The sequence below is a fragment of the Malania oleifera genome, chromosome 10 (assembly GCF_029873635.1).
Source record: "Malania oleifera isolate guangnan ecotype guangnan chromosome 10, ASM2987363v1, whole genome shotgun sequence".
NCBI lineage: Eukaryota > Viridiplantae > Streptophyta > Magnoliopsida > Santalales > Ximeniaceae > Malania > Malania oleifera.
In genome coordinates, this window is record NC_080426.1 from 32240785 (window position 1) to 32260423 (window position 19639).

The 19639-nt window shown below is 31.4% G+C and overlaps 3 protein-coding genes across 3 annotated transcripts in view; 1 reads left to right on the plus strand and 2 right to left on the minus strand.

Moving 5' to 3' along the window:
* The window catches only part of LOC131165725 (signal recognition particle 19 kDa protein-like), a 40749-nt gene extending 33198 nt beyond the window's left edge, over positions 1 to 7551 (minus strand). Inside the window, exon 1 of the mRNA XM_058123743.1 lies at positions 7256 to 7551. Coding sequence (XP_057979726.1) covers positions 7256 to 7548 — 293 coding nt within the window. The 5' untranslated portion in view covers positions 7549 to 7551. The remainder of the gene's footprint in view (positions 1 to 7255) is intronic.
* The window catches only part of LOC131165728 (ricin-like), a 630504-nt gene that overhangs the window by 82892 nt on the left and 527973 nt on the right, over positions 1 to 19639 (plus strand). The gene's annotated exons all lie outside the window — the stretch shown is intronic.
* Positions 13040 to 13405, minus strand: LOC131166595 (uncharacterized). The gene has a single exon (XM_058125181.1). It carries the CDS (start codon positions 13403 to 13405, stop codon positions 13040 to 13042), a length of 366 nt encoding a protein of 121 aa, XP_057981164.1.

Below are 19639 nucleotides of genomic sequence, written 5' to 3' on the forward strand. Positions count from 1 at the left end.
GATAAGACACGAGTTAGGGATATTCAAAACAAGGGATGGAGAGGATTCGAGAGAAGGGTCAGAGGAAGGGGATGGTGTTTGTGAGAGTATTGGGCTGGAGATGGAAGGAGATTGAGTTAGGCTGTGGTTGATGGAAGAGAGTGGTATACGGGTGCTTGGATGTGGGCCTAAGATGGAGGAAGGAAAAATGGGTAAGGAGGCCATCTGGGAGGGAGATGGATCAGATTGTGGTTTGGGCCGAGTTTTTGACAGAGGGAATGAATTTTTGTTGAATATTACATCACGAGAAATGTACATGCGATTAGTGTTTAGGTCAAGACACTTGTAGCCTTTATGGGCTGGGCTATAACCTAAGAAGAGACATGACGTGGACTGGAAATTCATTTTGTGAGAGGAATGTGGTCGGAGATTGGGCCAACATTCACACCCAAATAATTTAAGGAATTTGTAGTTGGGTTCTTGATGATAGACCAAAGAGTAGGGTGATTTGTTGTTTAGGACTGAAGTGGGTAAGAGATTAATTAGAAAAACCGCAGTTTCAAAGGCCTCGGCCCAATAAGAAAATTAAAGTGATGAGTGGGCTACGAGGGCAAGGCTCATTTCTACACTATGGCGATGCTTTTGTTCTATGAGACTGTTTTGCTGGTGAGTATGAGGGCATGAAAATCTGTGAGTAATGCCAAGTTGTTTGCATAAAGGGGTGAGAGGTTGAAATTCACCTTCCCCATCGATTTGTAAAGTGATGAGCTTGGTATTAAATAGTCTTTCAATGAATGGTAAAAAAGTTGAGAAAATTGGGAAGACATCCAATTTTAACTTGATAGGAAAGATCCAAGTAAAAAGTGTAAAATAGTCCACAAATGAAAGATAGTATTTATAGCCATTTTTTGAGACAAAGTGGGCTAGACCCCATAGATCAGCACATAACAGTTGTAAAGGCCGAGTATAATGGGCCTGTTTTGAAGGAAAAGAAAATTGATGACATTTTGCTAAGGGACATTCGGAGCACTGGAAAACAGAGTCTGTGGGAGATATTGGCAAACACTTGGACCGCAGAACACGAGAGACCAAAGTTAAGGAGAGGTGCCCAAGTCTTCGGTGCAATTGATCCATAGAGGTTCGTTCACCAATATGAGTTGATGGAGACAACGAAATGGTTGTAGCAGAAGGAAAGTGGTAGAGTCCATCACAGGTTGGACCGGTGAGGAGGATTTTCCCAGTTACCTAGTCCTTCACATAGAAATGAGTGGAGTGAAATTAAAAATAACATGAATTATCAACACAGAATTGAAGAACAGATACTAAATTTTTCGTGATGGACGGAACATGCAAGATATTCTTGAGAAGAAAAGAAGATGAGTTTAAGGAGAGGGAGGTATCACCGGAGTTTTCGATTAGCAAACCATTGCCATCACCTACTCGTATGGTCTCACCACCTGCATATGCTTCAAATGATAAATTCAAAAGTTACAGAAATCATTAGCGAGATAATGTGTGGCTGCAGAATCGGGTACCAAAACGATTTAGAAGGCTGAGTCTAAGTTGTGTAGTTTGCAGAGAAGTTGCTGGGATGATGTAGGACCGTTCTAAGTAGCCCTAGTCCTACGATTAACCCTCTTTGTAGCACACACACAATATCACGATCTATAGGAAGAATTGAATCAACCAAGCATGAACATCACAAACATATTCTAATGATCACAAGTTGTTGAGATTTTGAAAACGTATATGATTTGGTTAGAAACCCTTCATTGATCATTTCATTCAAGTAATCAAGTTCACTTAAAAGATGTTATATTAAAAGTCTGAGATCACAAGTCCTAGCATACAAATCAAATATCCCTAAACACGGTACTAGCAAGCATGTTCATGCTGAAAATCTAGGAAGATTCAAAGAGAATGAATAAGGTATTTCAATCAAGTATATGGGTAGAGTTTCAAGACTTACAAGGTACCTATAGGGGCTGTCTTAGATGGTCACAGACTCACAAACAAGGAATTGAAACGAGCTTACCAAAGATTCAGAATGACAAAAACCAAAACACACGAGTACTCAATTCACACCTTGAACAAGTTGTTGATCCTTTGGAATCTTGAGACAATAATGAGGCTTGAGGAAGATTGTGACTGTGGGCTATGAAAGAAGAGTGGGTGTGTAGTGTTGATGATGAGGTTGAGGCTGTTGTGGTCTCTCACCACCCAATCTCCAAGGAGACGAAATGTAGTCTCACACTACTCACAAGGAGAGGAACAAGATTCACAAGTCTAAGCAAAAGCTTCTTTTTAATTAATAATGCAATTCCTCTTTATAATACAAGTGATGGCATATTTATAGCCGTACATGAGCTTGCACATGACTTGCACGTGACTTCTTAAGAGATTTAAATAAAAAGTTAAATAAATAAGGCAAGACACTTTGACTTGCAAGTTGTCATCCTCTTAACTTCCAAGAGTTGCTTCAATTGCTGCAACTACGTCTTTAATTGTTGCAATTAAAGTCTTCAATTGCATAAAGTCTTTAATTGATGCAACTAAAGTCTTCAATTGCATAAAGTCTGCAATTACTACAGCTAAAATCTTCAATTGCATAAAGTCTATAATTGCTGCAACTAAATCTTCAGTTGCATAAAGTCTGTAATTGCTACAACTAAAGTCTTCAATTGCATAAAGTCTGCAATTGCTGCAGCTAAAATCTTCAATTGCATAAAGTCTGTAATTGCTGTAACAAAATCTTCAATTGCATAAAGTCTATAATTGTTGCAGCTAAAGTCTACAATTGCATAAACTCTACAATTGTAGCAACTAAAGTTTACATCTAATGGTGGACTACAGGTGGTCGTCCACGTGTCATAATATCTGTAGTAACCGGGAAAAATAAAATTAAAAATAACAATAATAATAATAATAAAATAATAAAATAAATTAATTAATTAAATTAACGAGTAAAATGAATAGTATGATAAGGAAAATATATATATATATATATATATATAAATAAGTTATTAGGATATATATGTAATACATATAAGTTAAAAGTAATAATGATATATATATATATAATATATGTAAGTTATCTTAAAGTGAGCTTCTCCAAGAAGCTTTGTTTAATTAATAGTTATCATGATATTAATATATATATATATATATATATAATTGTATTAGGAAGCTTGCTTTAATTTTGGATAATCCTCTCTCTCTCTCTCTCTCTCTCTCTCTCTCTCTCCTACAACTCTCTCTCTCTTTATTCTGGGCTAGTTTTACACCGGATCGACAAACCGAAGCCACCATGACGCTCCTGGCGAAGTTTTCTGCAAATCTGCCGGAGCGGATCGTCAAAAAAACGAAGTTAGATTTCATCCCAAATCCAAGGTAAGGTTTTATACTCAATATTTGGATTTTTGACAGTTGAAGAAAGTGATATACACGTTGAAATATTAAAATTTAATACTGGAAGTTTTCGTTTCCAGAGGTGTTAATTGGGAACGTTGGGAATCATTCCTAAGTTGAGGTAAGGCTTTTTAAGCCGAATTTGACTTAGTGGTAGTTATAGAAAATATTGTACGTATGAAAATACTGAACTTTAATTCTGCGAGTTTTCATTTTCAGGGTGTTGAGTTGAAAACCCTGTGGGTACGGGAAAGATTTTCTTAGGGGCTTTTCAGTAATCAAGTAAGGGGATAAACTAAGCTAGTTTTGTTTTGAAAAAATGCACGTATATATATGTAGCATCTGGTTTTAGGAAAAATAAATATATTTATATATATGATTTATATTTGGAAAATACTGTTTAAATGATGATATGTTGAATACGTGGAAAATTTGTTCCGCGTGGCATGAGTATAAAAACGTTGTGAAATACTATTTTCTGGGAATGGGAATGATATGGATTTCTATGATGGAAAACCGGCGTACGGGCCGAGATATTTATATATATATATATATATATGTGATTTGCCGGCGTACGGGCCGTACTATGTGGATGAGATTTGTCAGCGTACGGGCTGTACTATGTGATTTGCCGGTGTACGGGCCGAGCTATGATAAAATGTGAAATACCGGCGTACGGGCCGATGATTTTCATGATATATGTATATGTGAAAAATGATATAAATGATTTGATAATTAATGATATGAGTTATCCATGTATCACGATTTTAGTATATATATATAATATCAGAACCTGGTTGGCTTGGTCTAGGCTAGCACTTGCACGGTACCATTGCTATGTGTCCATGGTCTTCGTGATTATGATATTTGTGTTAACGCCGCTGTACGGAGTAGTGTGAGATTGGATGGTCTATGTGGTTATTTTCAAGAAGTGTGCTGTTATCGTCCCTGGTGTACGGACCAGTCTGGGTAGACCCATTGGACCTATAGACTACTGTTTGACTTGACAGTGGTTGGCCAACCATTGTCAGGTCCCGCCTTCGGGCCACACAACCCAATCATGTGGAGGTAATACATGACAACAGCCAGCTAACCTACCAGGAATGTTTTATGTTATTATTATTATATAAGATGAAATATGATTATAAAAAATGCAGCATGTTCTGCCATGTTTTGATGGTATATGTATGTTTTCCCAGATTTGATAAACAGTACTGAACATGCTGTGTATGATATATGTTGAACACAGAATACTCATGTTGCCACACATTAGTATTAGTTTATTTCCCCTACTGAGAGGTGTCTCACCCCTAAATCTTATTAACTTTTCAGTAGTCCCGGATAGGAGAGCGGGAAAAGCCCCGCTGATATAGTACGGTCTATCTACCCTTTTTGAAGGGTAAGTTTTGTAGGGACAATTAGATTTTATGGGAAATGTCCCTAGGTTTTATTTTTGGGATGTATATATGAAAACATAATGATTGTAGTAACTCTGGTATATTGTGATATATGGTATTGAGATGTACATGTTTGTATATTTTCTGCTGCTAGGGCTTCTACTTAATTTTATGATATATCCCTGGTGCCCACGAGACCAGGTGGATTATGACCTGCTGAGCTGGAATATAGGATATGTGATATTGATATTATATATAAAAAAATAATATACGTGGAAAAATGAGCAGGTCGTGACAATATCCGTGAAAGATACTCGAGGTGCATGTTGATCCCCATCATGGGAGCTTCATATTGGTACGAGTAGTTGAATCGATGTCGGCATTGAAGTGCGACGTGTCCAACCTTGTTGCAAACTTGACAAGTTGGGCGTTGAGCATTGTATTGCTGAGATGAATTCGAGGGATGGGGAGGTCTGCCACTGCGACCACTGTAAGGGTAACGTCCCCTACTGCGCCCTTGTCGTCCTCCTTGATTAGGTCCATGACCACGTTGATCTCTTGTAGAGGAGGTATAGTTTGCAGATGGTTCCAGAGAAGAATTAATGGGTCGATTTGTATGAGTAAATCGAGATTCATGGATAGGAAGGAGTTGATAGAGTTCATGGAAGGAAACAGGGGTGGTTTTGGTAGTGATGGAGGTAACGAACAGCTCGTAAGAGGGACCAAGTCCATTTAACATATAGGTAAAAAGGTCCTTATCTGATAAAGGACTATCAGTAGTAGCAAGGGAGTCTGCAAGGAGATGAACCTTGCCAAAATAATCAGATATTGATTGGTCACCTCGGGAAAGATTAGTGAGTTGAAAACAAATTTGAAGTTCTTTGGCATGAGATTGAGATGAGAACATGGATGAGAGGGAGGTCCATAGTTGGTGAGCAGTTTTGGAGGAGAGGTCGTGACCTAGAATAGAGTCTGAAAGGGAGGAAAAGAGGATGCTAAAAACCAGCTGGTCGGTATGCCTCCAAGAATGAAAATCAGGGTTGGGTTTTGGGTTGGATTGGGAGGAATCGAGAAGGAACTCTAATGGAGGTTTGGAAGAACCATCGACGAAGGAGAAGAGATCCTGCCCACATAGGTAGGCAGAGATTTGAATGTTCCATGAAAGATAATTATCATTGGAAAGTTTTGTGGTTAATATGTGAGAAAAAGAAGAAGCAGCAGAAGAGTGAGAGAAAGGGGAAGAGGACGGATTGACCGCCATTGATGCAGAATCGGAAGGACTATTGGTATGTTGGCTCTAATACCATGTTAGAAGAAGCATGAATGGATGGAATTCATCTCATCTAATTTCATTGTATTGATGTATCAATATATATACAAAAGAAAGGGAATAAAAAAGGAATAAGTTTGTCACATATAACCGTAGAGAATAACAAAATTTACAATACTCTACGGTTCCTTTCTAGTCTGCACACCATGTGTTTGTGATAAATTCTCCTCATGTGTAGCTGAGTCCGAAACAAAGGTATATATCTTAATAGACAAATGTATAACTCTCTCTCAAGGTTATCCTTGGATTTAGAAACTTCAAATACTTTGACCAACTTTTAATCTATGTTTGGAGAGGTCTTGGATTTGAAATTGTGTTAAATTTGAATAAGATGTAATATAAAATTATATTGAAATTTATCCAAAATCCGCCCAAATCCAAATTCAATAACCCAAATTCATGCTCCCAAACATAATGTTAAAAGCTTTCAAGTGTATTAACACACTTGATTTATTTGAAGGTCTCTAGACAACTAACATGGATAACAATGTTTTATATTTTTCTAAGCAATTTGAAAAATATCTTAATAGATCATAACCTAATTGAGATTGATTCCTATTTACTATATATTTCTCATAATCTACTTCTCCTTGACAGTATTCAATTTGTATTTTTAGATCTTGAATTAAATTAGATTTATGAAAACCGTCTTTTCTCATAATTTTTTGGAAACATCGAAAAGGCATAAATATTAAATATGAACATTGACATGAACTTAGCTCTAATACCATTCTACGAGACCTAGGTGGCATGTGTTAGGGGTGTAATCGTTATGGTTATGGGCCAAACCAAAAACCAAACCGAACTTTACAGTTTTTAATCTTGGCAAACCAAACTTAATATCCCCTAGAGAACTGAACATTAGGCCGTTCGGTTTCAGTTTTTTCAATTTTTAATCCATTTTTTAAATATTCAACAGCTAAGGAAAGTGCAGTGGGGGTTGCAAGTGCACTCTGAAGATGCATTTTTTGTGTTTGGGCAGTCCCCCTTTTATGATTTTTGAACACTGGAACATTCAAATCAATTTTGTATTTGACCATTCAAACAGTGGAACATCAATTTTGTGCTTGGGCACTTCAGTAGTTCCGAACTAGTAAAAGTAAAAAACAGCTAAGGAGATGGAGAAGAAGAAGTGACTCACGTTGAGCAAAGAAGAGCCTTCAAGAGAGAAGAGGCTGGGAGGAGGTGGTCGCGTGCGCTAGGGTAAGATGTCAGCGAACAGGGATAGACTCGATCAAAGAAGAGCCCTCGAACCTCCGGCAATAGCCAAGATCGCCGTCGACAAAGGCTGAGATGTCCGGCGAAAAAAGCTAGGACAGAGGCCCGAGGTCGCGCAGGTTGGAGACTTGGAGGCGCTTCGATTCGCAGTGGCGTCGCTGGCCTGGCCAAACAACACTGAGAGGACTTGAATTTTCTTAAATAAATTGTTTTCATATTTAGAATTTATAGTACCGTTATACTTATTTATTTTTAAATAAATATTTTTTTTCAATTTTAAATGGTAACCTATTCTATTTTGAATAAAAATTCAAATATTAAAAGTTTCAAAAAGGAGATCTTTTTTTTTTTTTTTTTTTTTTTGGTTCCTAGAAGAAGTGGTTTCTTAGTTCTCTCTTTTGTAAGTTTTGCCTTAAACTCTAAGTAGTAATCCTTTTATATATAGTTGGAATTGGGGCACATTGAGAGGATTTGAATTTTCTTTAAGTTCAAAAAACATTATTCATTGTATGTTTTCTAATAATGCTTGAAATTGCGTTTTTTCTTTTGATAGGTTATCATTAAGAGTGAGCATAATTCGGGAAAACTCGAATTAACCGACCGAAATTGGTCGGTTCGGTTCAATTAAGAATACAAGATCGGTTGGTTCGGTTATGGTTTTAAAAAGTTTCGTTAATCGGTTCAGTTAAGAGGAATGTTAATTCGGTTAACCGAAATAACCTATTTAATAATTAATTAAAATTTAAATAAAAATTAGTATATGTTAATTTGTTAATATGTTAATTAGAATATGCTAATTTGTTAATATGTTAATTAGTATTTAATAAAAAAAATCTACGAATTATATTTTTTTTTATTAATTAATTTTAAATTAATTCAGTTAAATTCGGTTAACTGAATTACCTAAAAAGGTAATTCGGTCAGGTTCAGTTCGGTAATGCCCCTCTATTCGGTCGGTTTGGTTAACAGTTTCATTAACCGAAGATTTCGGTTAATTCGATTAATTAATCGAATTTAGCTTAACTGACTGTTTGCTCGCCTCTAGTTGTCATTTGTTGTAGAGAAATCTCGATGATAAGATGTTGACTTCTATCTTTTTTTAATAATGGAGTCTTGATAATGTATCTTAATAAGAGTAAGGTGTCTTCTTAGAAGATTGTATTTTCCTTTTATTAGAATAAGGATAAAAGTTTTTTCATCTCTTCCAAAAGTGACTTTTAGAAAAAAAAAATAATCTTACTTTTCTCTTTTGCAGAAAAAAGAAATTCATGGAGATGAATTGATAAGCTAAATACTCATAAAAAAAAAAAAGAAAAAAAAAACCCTTTCATTTGCCTATTCTTTTGAAAATTAAATTTAAAAATAAGTAATTCCAAATATTTTTCTTGAAATTTAAGACAAAAAAATTCACTGATAAATCATCAAGTAAAAATAATAATTATTATAAATATTATAAGTAACAAAGAAAATTAAAAATTGAAATAAAGTTATCATTTTTCATTGGCAAACGTCATTTATTAAGATTTTTATCTAAATAATGTTAGTTACTTCACAATAATTTTAAAAAATGTCAAAGAAATTTTTTCATTTTATTTTGCAGTATACCTACTATTTAGTATTTATAGTGTAACATTCCCTTTTCGGGCGTTATCACTTAACCTTGTGGGCCTCGCGCCCGTGGCAACAACGAGTACCTATTAAAGCACTCACTGAGATTGAGGGGTTACGTATCGCCGCCCCTTAATTCAGCAAGCCCCCGGGCGGAGAGCCTTATTTCGCCACAATCATTCATAATCGAGAGTTCCCGGGGATCGGGGTAACTAGCCCTTTGGTCTGATACCAAATTGTAACGATCTCGAATTTCTTATCATTTTTCTTTTTTTTTTTATATACAATAAACATTCCTACGCAGCGGAAACACAAATCATAAAACCATTTATACATAAACTGTACAATACCAGAATCCAGAATATATATACAGACCCTACAAAAATGCCACTCCAGTATCATCTACCCCAAAAACATATATAACTCTACCAAAAACTCACCCTACAACCCGGGGTGATCTGAGCTACACACTATTCGCGAGCTTGGTCCGCTTGCCTCACTGGCTCACTTGAAAAATGTTAGAGTAATGGGGTGAGTCAACACTCAGTAAGTGGAAATATGCTATTACTAATGTGTGGCAACTAAATTAAGGATACTCTTAAAAATAATAACTGAACTGCAATGTAATAAATCATCTGTAAAACATATCTTTCTTTCATAATTTAAAAACATATTGTATCATTTGTCTTTCTACTTTTCATACTGGTAATATCATAGTATACTGTAAAACTGTAAACATATATATATAACTGTGCTTTTATCCTTGGGGCTCTGTACGTCATGATTTGACCTCTTATGACAGGGTTGTGCGGCTCGTAGGCAGGACTATATCTGGTTGGCCCTCCAGATAAGTCATCATACTCTACACTACCTCAGCCCGGCCAAACTGCATCCTTTCCTAAGCTCGGGACTGACAACTACCTCGTCAAACTGGCCCCCTCAACCCAGTATACTGGGGAGCTGCATACTCTCTGAGCACGGCTGACGGTACCTACATACTATCTAAGATATGTGGTTGCACTCTATATGTATCTAGCAACGGTACTGTACTCTGTAATCCGTATCTATCTGTGCATCTTTCCTTAAGGATCTGATACTATATACATATATACTCTTTTACTGTTTTCATCATGATTTCAAAATTACCATAACTCTATCTTTTTGTACTGTAAATACTGTATCTGTAGCATCTTGATGCTACCTCTGTATATCTATCTGTGTATTCTGTATATATACTCTGTCTATGTGTTCTGTATGTTATGGTAATAGGAAAACATAACATTCTGTAACTCTGTATTACTGTTCTGTATAAAGCCGTAATATAAATACTTATCTGAGTAACTGTATACATGTATCTGTATATATGTATATATCTGTTTCATGAACTATTCATATAAAAACTGTATATGCATGTACATTTGTTTGTGAATGTAAATCTATATCTATATAATCTCATATGCTGAAAAACCACATCAGATGTATATATACTATCTATATCTTTGTATTTAGTATAGTATGATGTTTCATAACAAATGTATAAATTCATTCTTCACATGAAAGTATACTTAGGTCACACAAATATTTATGCTCATTTTCTATAAAAACTGTATAATAGACTGACATAAAAATATGCTTTTAAAATCTCTATTAACTCTATTAAAACTCCTAACATAACATATTTCCTTTACCTCAACCTTGAAAAGCCCCTATAAAAATCTGGCTCTATACCAGCAGAATTCCTAGATCAACCTCCTGAAAACATAATATCCCAGAACAAAATATTATTATTATTCCGCCTACGTCATTTCTTATAACTACCATAAAACCAAAAATTCAATAAAAGACCTTACCGAGAATTTGGGATGAAATCTAACTTCATTTTCTCGACGATCCGCTCTGGCAAACTTGTAGGGAATTCCACCAGGAGCGTCATGGTAGCCTCGGATCGTCGATCCGGTGACTGGTGGGGCCGGAAACGAAGAGAGAAGGGAGAGAAAGTCTTAGAGGGAGAGAGAGGTGTGAGAGAGACTTCTTTTAAATGAAATAATTCCTGGATTCCGTATATATATAAACCAGGGGATTTCGTCGACGAGGCCCTGTGTTCGTCGACGAGTCCTTCACAGATTTCATCGACGAGACCCTGTATTCGTCGACGAAATTCAGGCTGCCTCAGAACCTCTCTCGGTATTTTTTCGTCAACGAAGCCCTGTGTTCGTCGACGAAATTTCTTAACCACTCGTCGATGAATCCCTGTATTCGTCGACGAGTCCTTGTAATTTTTTGAATTTATTTTATTCTCCAAAATGCAATGTCATCGACGAAGTCTACGACCTCCTTCTGTTTCTGTATCTATTTTCCTCTCTCTTTAATATTTGAATATCAATATTTTTCTGGGTCGTTACATATAGTGCCATTAAATTTATTTATTTTTTAATTAAATAATTTTTTTGTTTTAAAAATTAACATATTTAAATTAATTTTTAAATATAAATTTATCTAACTGTTGTTGATTTTTTTTTTTTTTTTAAAAATTGTCTTACTTTTAAAACTATAAGATAGAAATATTGATCCAAGATACCACAAAGATATAGGAATAAGAAAAGTCTTCAAAATATGGAATATAATAGACAAGAATATATATTAATTTTAATAAGATGAAAAATATTACATTTTAATATTTGTATACAACTATAAATTAAAAATAAAATTTATAGTATACATATATGATAGCTTTTATTCTTTATTTTTAAAAAATTTCGACATATGACTTTTTCCGATGAAAATACTGACAAATATGTTGCAATTTATATATTGTGTATTTTTTTTTATTTACTCAATGATCAATTATGGAGTTTTCAAAATTTTGAATAAATTTATTTTTTATTATTATTTAAGGGTGCTTTTATGTCTATAATTGCATTTTTAAATCTATTCATCATAAGTTTTATCATTGTTTATCTAAATAATGTTAGATATTTCACGATAATTTTAGAAGATAGTAAAGAAATTTATCTATTTTATTTTGAGATATTCCTTTCATTTAGTATTTACGGTATATACTTATTTTTTTAAAATATTTTTTTAAAATTTAAATCTTAACTTATTTAGAATAAAAATTCAAAAATAAGTTTATCTATTTTTTTAATTTATTTATTTTAAAAAAATTGCTATCTTACTTTTAATATGATAATAATAGTTTTGCTTATAAAATGATTTATACTATTTGTAATTTATTTTTTTAGGTTCAAACATTTAATTTGTTCAAAAAAATATTTTTATAAATATAATTTTATTTAATTTTGATTGGATTTAATTTCTTTTATGAATATTTTATTTAATTTTAATATAAAAATATTTATTAACATAATGAATTTTTTTTGTCTAAAAAATAATTTATATACATATAAATGAATTTTGATTAAATTATTTTATAATATAAAAATTTGATTCTTTTAAAAATATTTGATTTTACTTTAAAAAATATGGATATTTTTACATACAAAATAATTTATACAATTGACATATCTATATATAGTAAAAAAAATATTTAAAAAATTATAATTTTTTTATTCACATATTTCTATTGAAATTTTTTACATAATTGACAAAAGATAAGAATATTTTTATGCGCAAGATAATTTAATTTTTATATGATATAAATATAGAAATCAAACATCTCTATTATTATAAAGGAATTTTTTTTCTTGATCTAATTTTTAACATGTCAAATTGTTCGGGTAATTACCCATCAATATTTTATAAATATCCCTGTATTTATTTTAAAATATTTTTTAAATACTCCTATAACTATTCATAAATACATTCTAAAAATACCCCATAATTATTTATAACTATCCTAAAAAATATTTTTTATAAATATATATTTATTATTTTTGAAAGATTATTTATTTATTAATTTATATTTTTGATAGTTATTACTCAAAAGTCAAAGAACGATGCCCTTGGCCAGTATATATTAAAATTTGCATTTTATTCCTTCCTCAAATACAAGCACTTCAACTTCCAACTGAATATATATCTATCATCTTCAATTTATTTACTGTATGAACAAAAATTCTGAAGGTCTCGACAACATATGTCAGCACCCGCCACCGCCACAGCCACCTCCACCACCGCACCCGCCTCCACCGCACCCTCCGCCGCCACCACATCCCCCACTGGCACCCCCAGCATCGCCGCCCCCTCCGCCGTCGTAGGCACTGGCAACAACGGCTGTTGTCGCTAGCGCTGCAGCAGCACCGGCTCCGGCGCCCAAGATAACCAGTCCGCCATCTTTTGCGACGCGGCTTTTGGAGCCTGTGCCTTTTCCGACGTCGCCGTAAGCTGGTCGAGGAGGTGGATTGGCAGTCGCAGTACTGCTGCGCAAGGCCGTGGGAGCGGTGGCGGGACGGTCCGCTGCCCCGCTCCTTTTGCGGCGGCCGCGGTTGCAGAGGCAAGACAGCATCAGAACAGCTATGGGTACAGAAGCGCAAACTATATATGAGCGCTAGCTATAGAGCATACGCTTTCATCTCCTTCCAATGCTTGCACTCGCATTTTATACCTGAATTTGCATCGACAACTACAATTTCTTATGAGGGGTTTTATGAGGAAGTTTACAATTAAGTTGATTATTTAAAGTAGATGGGAAGCTAACGTTTGTTGACTTTTGATTCCTGCAGAATTCTGAATTCCCTTTTTATTCAATGGAGGTAATGCTGCAGATATAGAAATATAAGATAAGTTGATGGAGACTAGGTCTTGTGTGGCTGAGAAGGAAAAGGTAAATGTTTGGGAAAATGCATGTTTAAACCATTGGCGTGTTGTGATCGATAAATATTTGTGAATTAGAAATTTAGTGTGAAGGGGTATGAGAAGTCTCCGTTGACTAATTTCTTATATAATTCAGAAATGCACGAATCCTTTTGAAGGAGTTCATAAACTATTGTAAATACAAGCGATTAGAAATTGAAAAATTGAGATTTTGGGATCGCTTTAATTGTTCTCAATATGACATTGGAGCCAAGAAGATTTCTATAATCACTGCAAAAGCAAGCCTCTACCTGTATGGTTAATGTTATAAGCCAAAAGGTACATTAATTTAAAATAAATGAGAGTTGCTAGCGTCATAAAATGAGACATTGAATAGTCGCTGAATAAGTAGTAGTGCCATTAAAGATCACTTGTTAAATTGTTTACAATTTGACACAATTTTATTTTTTTATGAGTCGAATGATATGTTTTTATGTATGTTTTAGTGAATGGATGAGTGGATATGTGTAAAGTTAATGACCGTACTGCTCGAGATTTCACCTTGATGACAATCTTTTAGTATTTCGAGTTTTAGTTTAGTGAATGAGTTTTGGCATTAGTTCTTGATATTTATATTAATATGTTATTTAATTGATAATTATTATTAATTTATTATTTTTATTTTTATTTTTTTACACTTTCATGCATATTATTTTTAGGATCGTGGTGTGCATAGGTAATAAAAAAATTCAAAAATTGTAGAATATTTTCATCCAAACTGATTGCATAATGCACTGTGTGGCAAGAGAACATACAAATGAATTTGAAGCCACTAAAAATATTAGAGTTAGGCCTTTGAATAAAAAGAGCACTTGCAAATAATTTATTGTTTAGGGGTATTTTTAGGTTTATATTTTATTCCTGAAATTTATTTTTTGTATGTTTATCTAAATAATGTTAGTTAGTTCACAATAATTTTAAAAAAAATGTCAAAGAAAAATATTTATTTTATTTTGTAGTATATCATTTATTTAGTATTTATATTACCATTATATTTTTTATTTTTTTTAATTAAATTATTTTGTAGCTTTAAAAATTAACGTATTTTAAATAAAATTTAAATATAAATTCATCTAACTTTTATTGATTTTTTTTATTTTTTATTTTAAATTTGTCTTACTTTTAAAGCTATAAGATAGAAATATAGATCTAAAATACTATTATGATACCCGGAAGATATAGGAATAAAAAAAGTCATCAAACTATGGAATATGATAGACAAAAATATATACTAATTTTAATATGATGAGAAATATTAAATTTTAATATTTATATACCACTATAAATTAAAAATAAAATTTATTGTAAACATTTATGATAACTTTTATTTTTTATTTTTAAAAAATTCAATATATGACTTTTTCCAATGAAAATATTAACAAATATATTGCAATTTATATATTGTGTATTTTTTATTTACTCAATGATTAATTATGGAAATTTTAAGTTTTTGAATAAATTTTTTTTATTATTATTTGGCAGTGCTTTTATGTCTATAATTACATTTCTAAAGTTGATTCCTTATAATTTTTATCATTGTTTATCTATATAATATCAAACATTTCAAAATAATTTTAGAGGACAAAATTTACTTGATTTATTTTGAGATATTCCTTTCATTTAGTATTTATAGTACTGTCATACTTATTTATTTTTAACTAAAATTATTTTTTAATTTTAAACCTTGACCTATTTAAAACAATAATTTAAATATAAATTTATCTCTATTGACTAAATTTATATTTTTTTTCTTTTGTCTTACTTTTAATAGATAATAATATTTTTGTTCATAAAATGACATACACTATTTGTAATTTTTTTTAGGTTCAAACATTTAATTTATTCAAAAAAATTATTTTTATAAACATAATTTTATTTAATTTTGATTGGATTTAATTTATTTTAGGAATATTTTATTTTACTTTTAATATAAATATATTCTTTTCATAAAATGATTAATCCTATATATATATATATATATATATATATATTGTTAATTTTATTTTTTTTACAGAATGAAAGTTTTTTTGTCTTGACATATAAATTAATTTTGATTAAATTATTTTATAATATGAAATTTAATTCTTTTAAAAAAATTTTGTTTTACTTTGAAAAGATATGGATATTTTTACATACAAAATAATTTACATAATTTACATATCTATATATATTTTAGCTTTACTGTAAACCCAAGAGGGTGGTGAATTGGTATTTTAAAATTTATCCTTAAGTCAATCTATTAACAGTAATATTACACAAACTTAAGGTCAATTTAATGCGTATAAAATAAATCAGTATATGTTTTTAGCAGAAATTAAACTGTACTATAAATTTAGCCAAGTATGCACAATAAAGCAGTAAGGAGCAGTGGAGCACAACACCAAAAATGTTATCGAGGTTCGGCAAACTACCTATGTCCTCGTTGTGATGACTCAAAAATATATATACGATTAAAGTATAATAATAATAATGAAATAATAAAATGGTCATTAAGTTAATATCAATACAGAAGTGTTTTTCTGTAAGATCATTGATTCTATGTTTGATGCCTAAAAAAGACCTTGTCTTAGCAAGTGCTCAGAGATTATTGCGGCTTAATTGCTCCCTGGAGGTCGGCCTGATCAAAATGGAATTTCATAGGATAAACAGAATAGACACTGTTTGTACAAATAAATAAGTACATATACATAAAATAGTATTTCGTCAGATATAATTTGTAAAAATACATGACAAAATAATAATAATAATAATAATAATAATAATAATAATATAAGTATCTTATGTGGAGCCCACAAGACTGTATGAGGCCCACATGAGTCCCGAAATCATATGTGGTTCACATGAGTCCCAAAGTTATGTAGAGTTCATAAAATCGTGTGAAAACTAATAGAGTTACATAGGACTCACTTGAGTCTTGAAGTTGTGTAAGGCCCACAAGACCATGTGGGGCCCACATGAGTTTTCGAAATTCAAACTTAATTATTTAAAAAAAATATTAAAACATAACTTAAAAATAATAACAATGATAATAATAATTTTAAAAAAAAATAAAAACAAATATTAATTAATTAATTAATTAATTAAGAATTAATTAAATGAGTGTTGTGGCAAGCACTCTCACATTACCTCCATCCATATCTTATATTTAACTCATGCCTAACCCATCCCATGTCCATTCTTTAATTTTAAAAAATTATAATTTCACCACTTTCTCCACACTTTTACAAATTCAATTTTCTTTCTCAAAATTTTCCTATAAATAGGAAACTCTCAACATTCATTTTTTACAAAAAAAAAATTCAAAAGAAGAGAAAGATTAATGAGTGAAAGAACTAGTGGTGGATGGATAATTTTTGTTAAATTCTTACTCATGCACTCTTTCCGATCTCATTTTTTTAAAGATATTCGTTATGATCGTAACATAAGGTTAAGTAAGAGGTAAGTAAATTTGATTATGTTAGACTTTTATTAAAATTCATACCTGAATTTATTTGTAAGTAAATTTGATTTTATTAGAGTTTTATTAAAACTCATACCCGAGTTTATTTACAAGTAAATTTGATTATGTTAGATTTTTATTTAAAATTCATACCCGAATTTTTTTGTAAGTAAATTTTGATTATATTAGTTTCAGAAAATTTTCTTGAGTTTATTTTTACGCATATTTAATTATACTAATTCTATTTTAATATACTTGCATTTATTTTTGAATTAAAAAATGTTCTAAACCTCTCGGGTATTTTACATCATTAATTTATATTTAAGAAAATATTTTTAACACAAAAATTATATGACATGAGTTTATTTATACGTTGCATATTTCATGAAAATATGAGTAAAGATTACATGAGTTGATTTTTTTTTTATGTTGCGTATTTCACGAAAATATGAGTAAAAATGATATTTTCATGATATTATTTTAATTGTAGAAATGATATAATAAAAATATTTTTAAAACCCCTTATGGCTCAAACGATACAGAAAATTACGAATGTTCGGTACCGCAGTTTAAAGTTTAAACGGATCAGAGTGCACTCACACTGTTTGCAGAATGGTTTTATATGGTAGTGAATTTCTTTTGAGTGCACACCCGTGTTGGATAAGAGTTTAATAGGAAAAATCTCACTTAATGATGATGTACGTTGATTTAGTTTGACCGGTCAGCCAGTTAAGTCTAATATTCAAACCGCATAATCCAATCATGGGGGTAAACATGACTTACGATTAATAGGCCTAAGAGTGATTTTTATAGTATATGTATATACATATTTAATTACGTGTACAGAATTAATAATGATTTGAAGGTAAAGTATAAATTTATATGAACATGACTATTATTGTACCTAAATAATGATTTAAATGAAACGTATAAGGAAAAGTATATATATGTATATTATTAAAAATTATAATTACAGTTTTAAAAGTTAAAAGTTTAATTTAATAATTATACCATATGATTATAAAATTTTACTGTTGTAATTGATGGCAAAAGTTTTTATGCAGAAATTTTTAAATTTATATTTATTTTAAAAGTATTTTTAAAATTATAGTATTAAATATTATTTTACTAAATTATGAAAGCTCATTTTGGTCACATACTAATAATAATCTTATTTACTTACTGAACGTCGTCTCACCCAAATTATTATTTTACATTTCAAATCATTTTGAAAAGAGTACAGGAAATCTAGCGTAGCAAGTGCATTAGCGGAAATAGAAATAATAGAGTAGAATAAAAATTTATCATAATACAATTTAGAATATATTTGTATATTTTAGAATTTTAGAAATTTGCATTTTAATAGTTGAGACATTTATTTGTAATAAAACTAATTAATGCCCTGGTAATAAATAAAAATTTATATTTATTTGCGTCCGTTGAAAAATTTATATATAGGAACCCACTCGGGTTCGGGTCTTTACACTCGCCTTGGCTAACAAGCACAAGGATTACACTATAAGTTCACTTAGTGGATGGAGCGGCACCTAAAACAACGAAGTCAATTAGCACATAACTAACCTCAACCATTACAAACAATCATTCACGGACTGGATTACCGCTCCCTTAAGCCACGCTTGAAATATAACAAATTTCTAAATGAAATTTACGTACAAACTATATGCTTCTCAATCAAGCAAATTTTGTACCAACATAATCAGCACACTACTGAATGATAAAATATGATAAGCTCAATGTAGTTTTAATATCTACTCTCAATATGATGCAAGAATAACAATCAATACATGATAGTGTATATGTGAAAATCTTTGTGTAAAGATAATGAAATCAATCACACTACAGTAACAAATATTTCAAGCACACTTCAAATATTTTTAACAAATATTTTTCTCAAAATAAATCACAATAGATATTTGAAATCGGTTAGCAAAATAATATTTCACAATCAAAACGCAATGCGAACTCTTTAAGGACTGCAATGAAGATGCAAAACTCACGAGTTCAAATAAGTTTTCTTATGGAAGACTTGTAACAAAGTCTCATAGAAAAATTAGAAGTTTGCTCTCTAATAAAATTTATCTCAATCAACAAGAACAAGAGAAAACCCAAGTTTAGAAAGAAGTTTAGAAAGAAAGTCACAATAACACTCTTACTAGATGATTTTTGGCAATAGAAATGAGTAAGAATGAGTGTAGGGAGCTTGAAAATGAGTGTAGGGATTTTTAAAATTCAGAAAGTATTTACTAATTAAGATTGCTAATCAAGTTACTAATTTTTACAAATAAGAGAGTATATATAGACTTCCCAAAAATTATAACCATTCAGTACATAGATGCCATTTTTGTAAAAGTTTAAGTGAAGTTAATAATATTTAACAGTGTTTTAACATCGGTAAATTTGGACAACTCAAGAGGACCGGTCGACCGT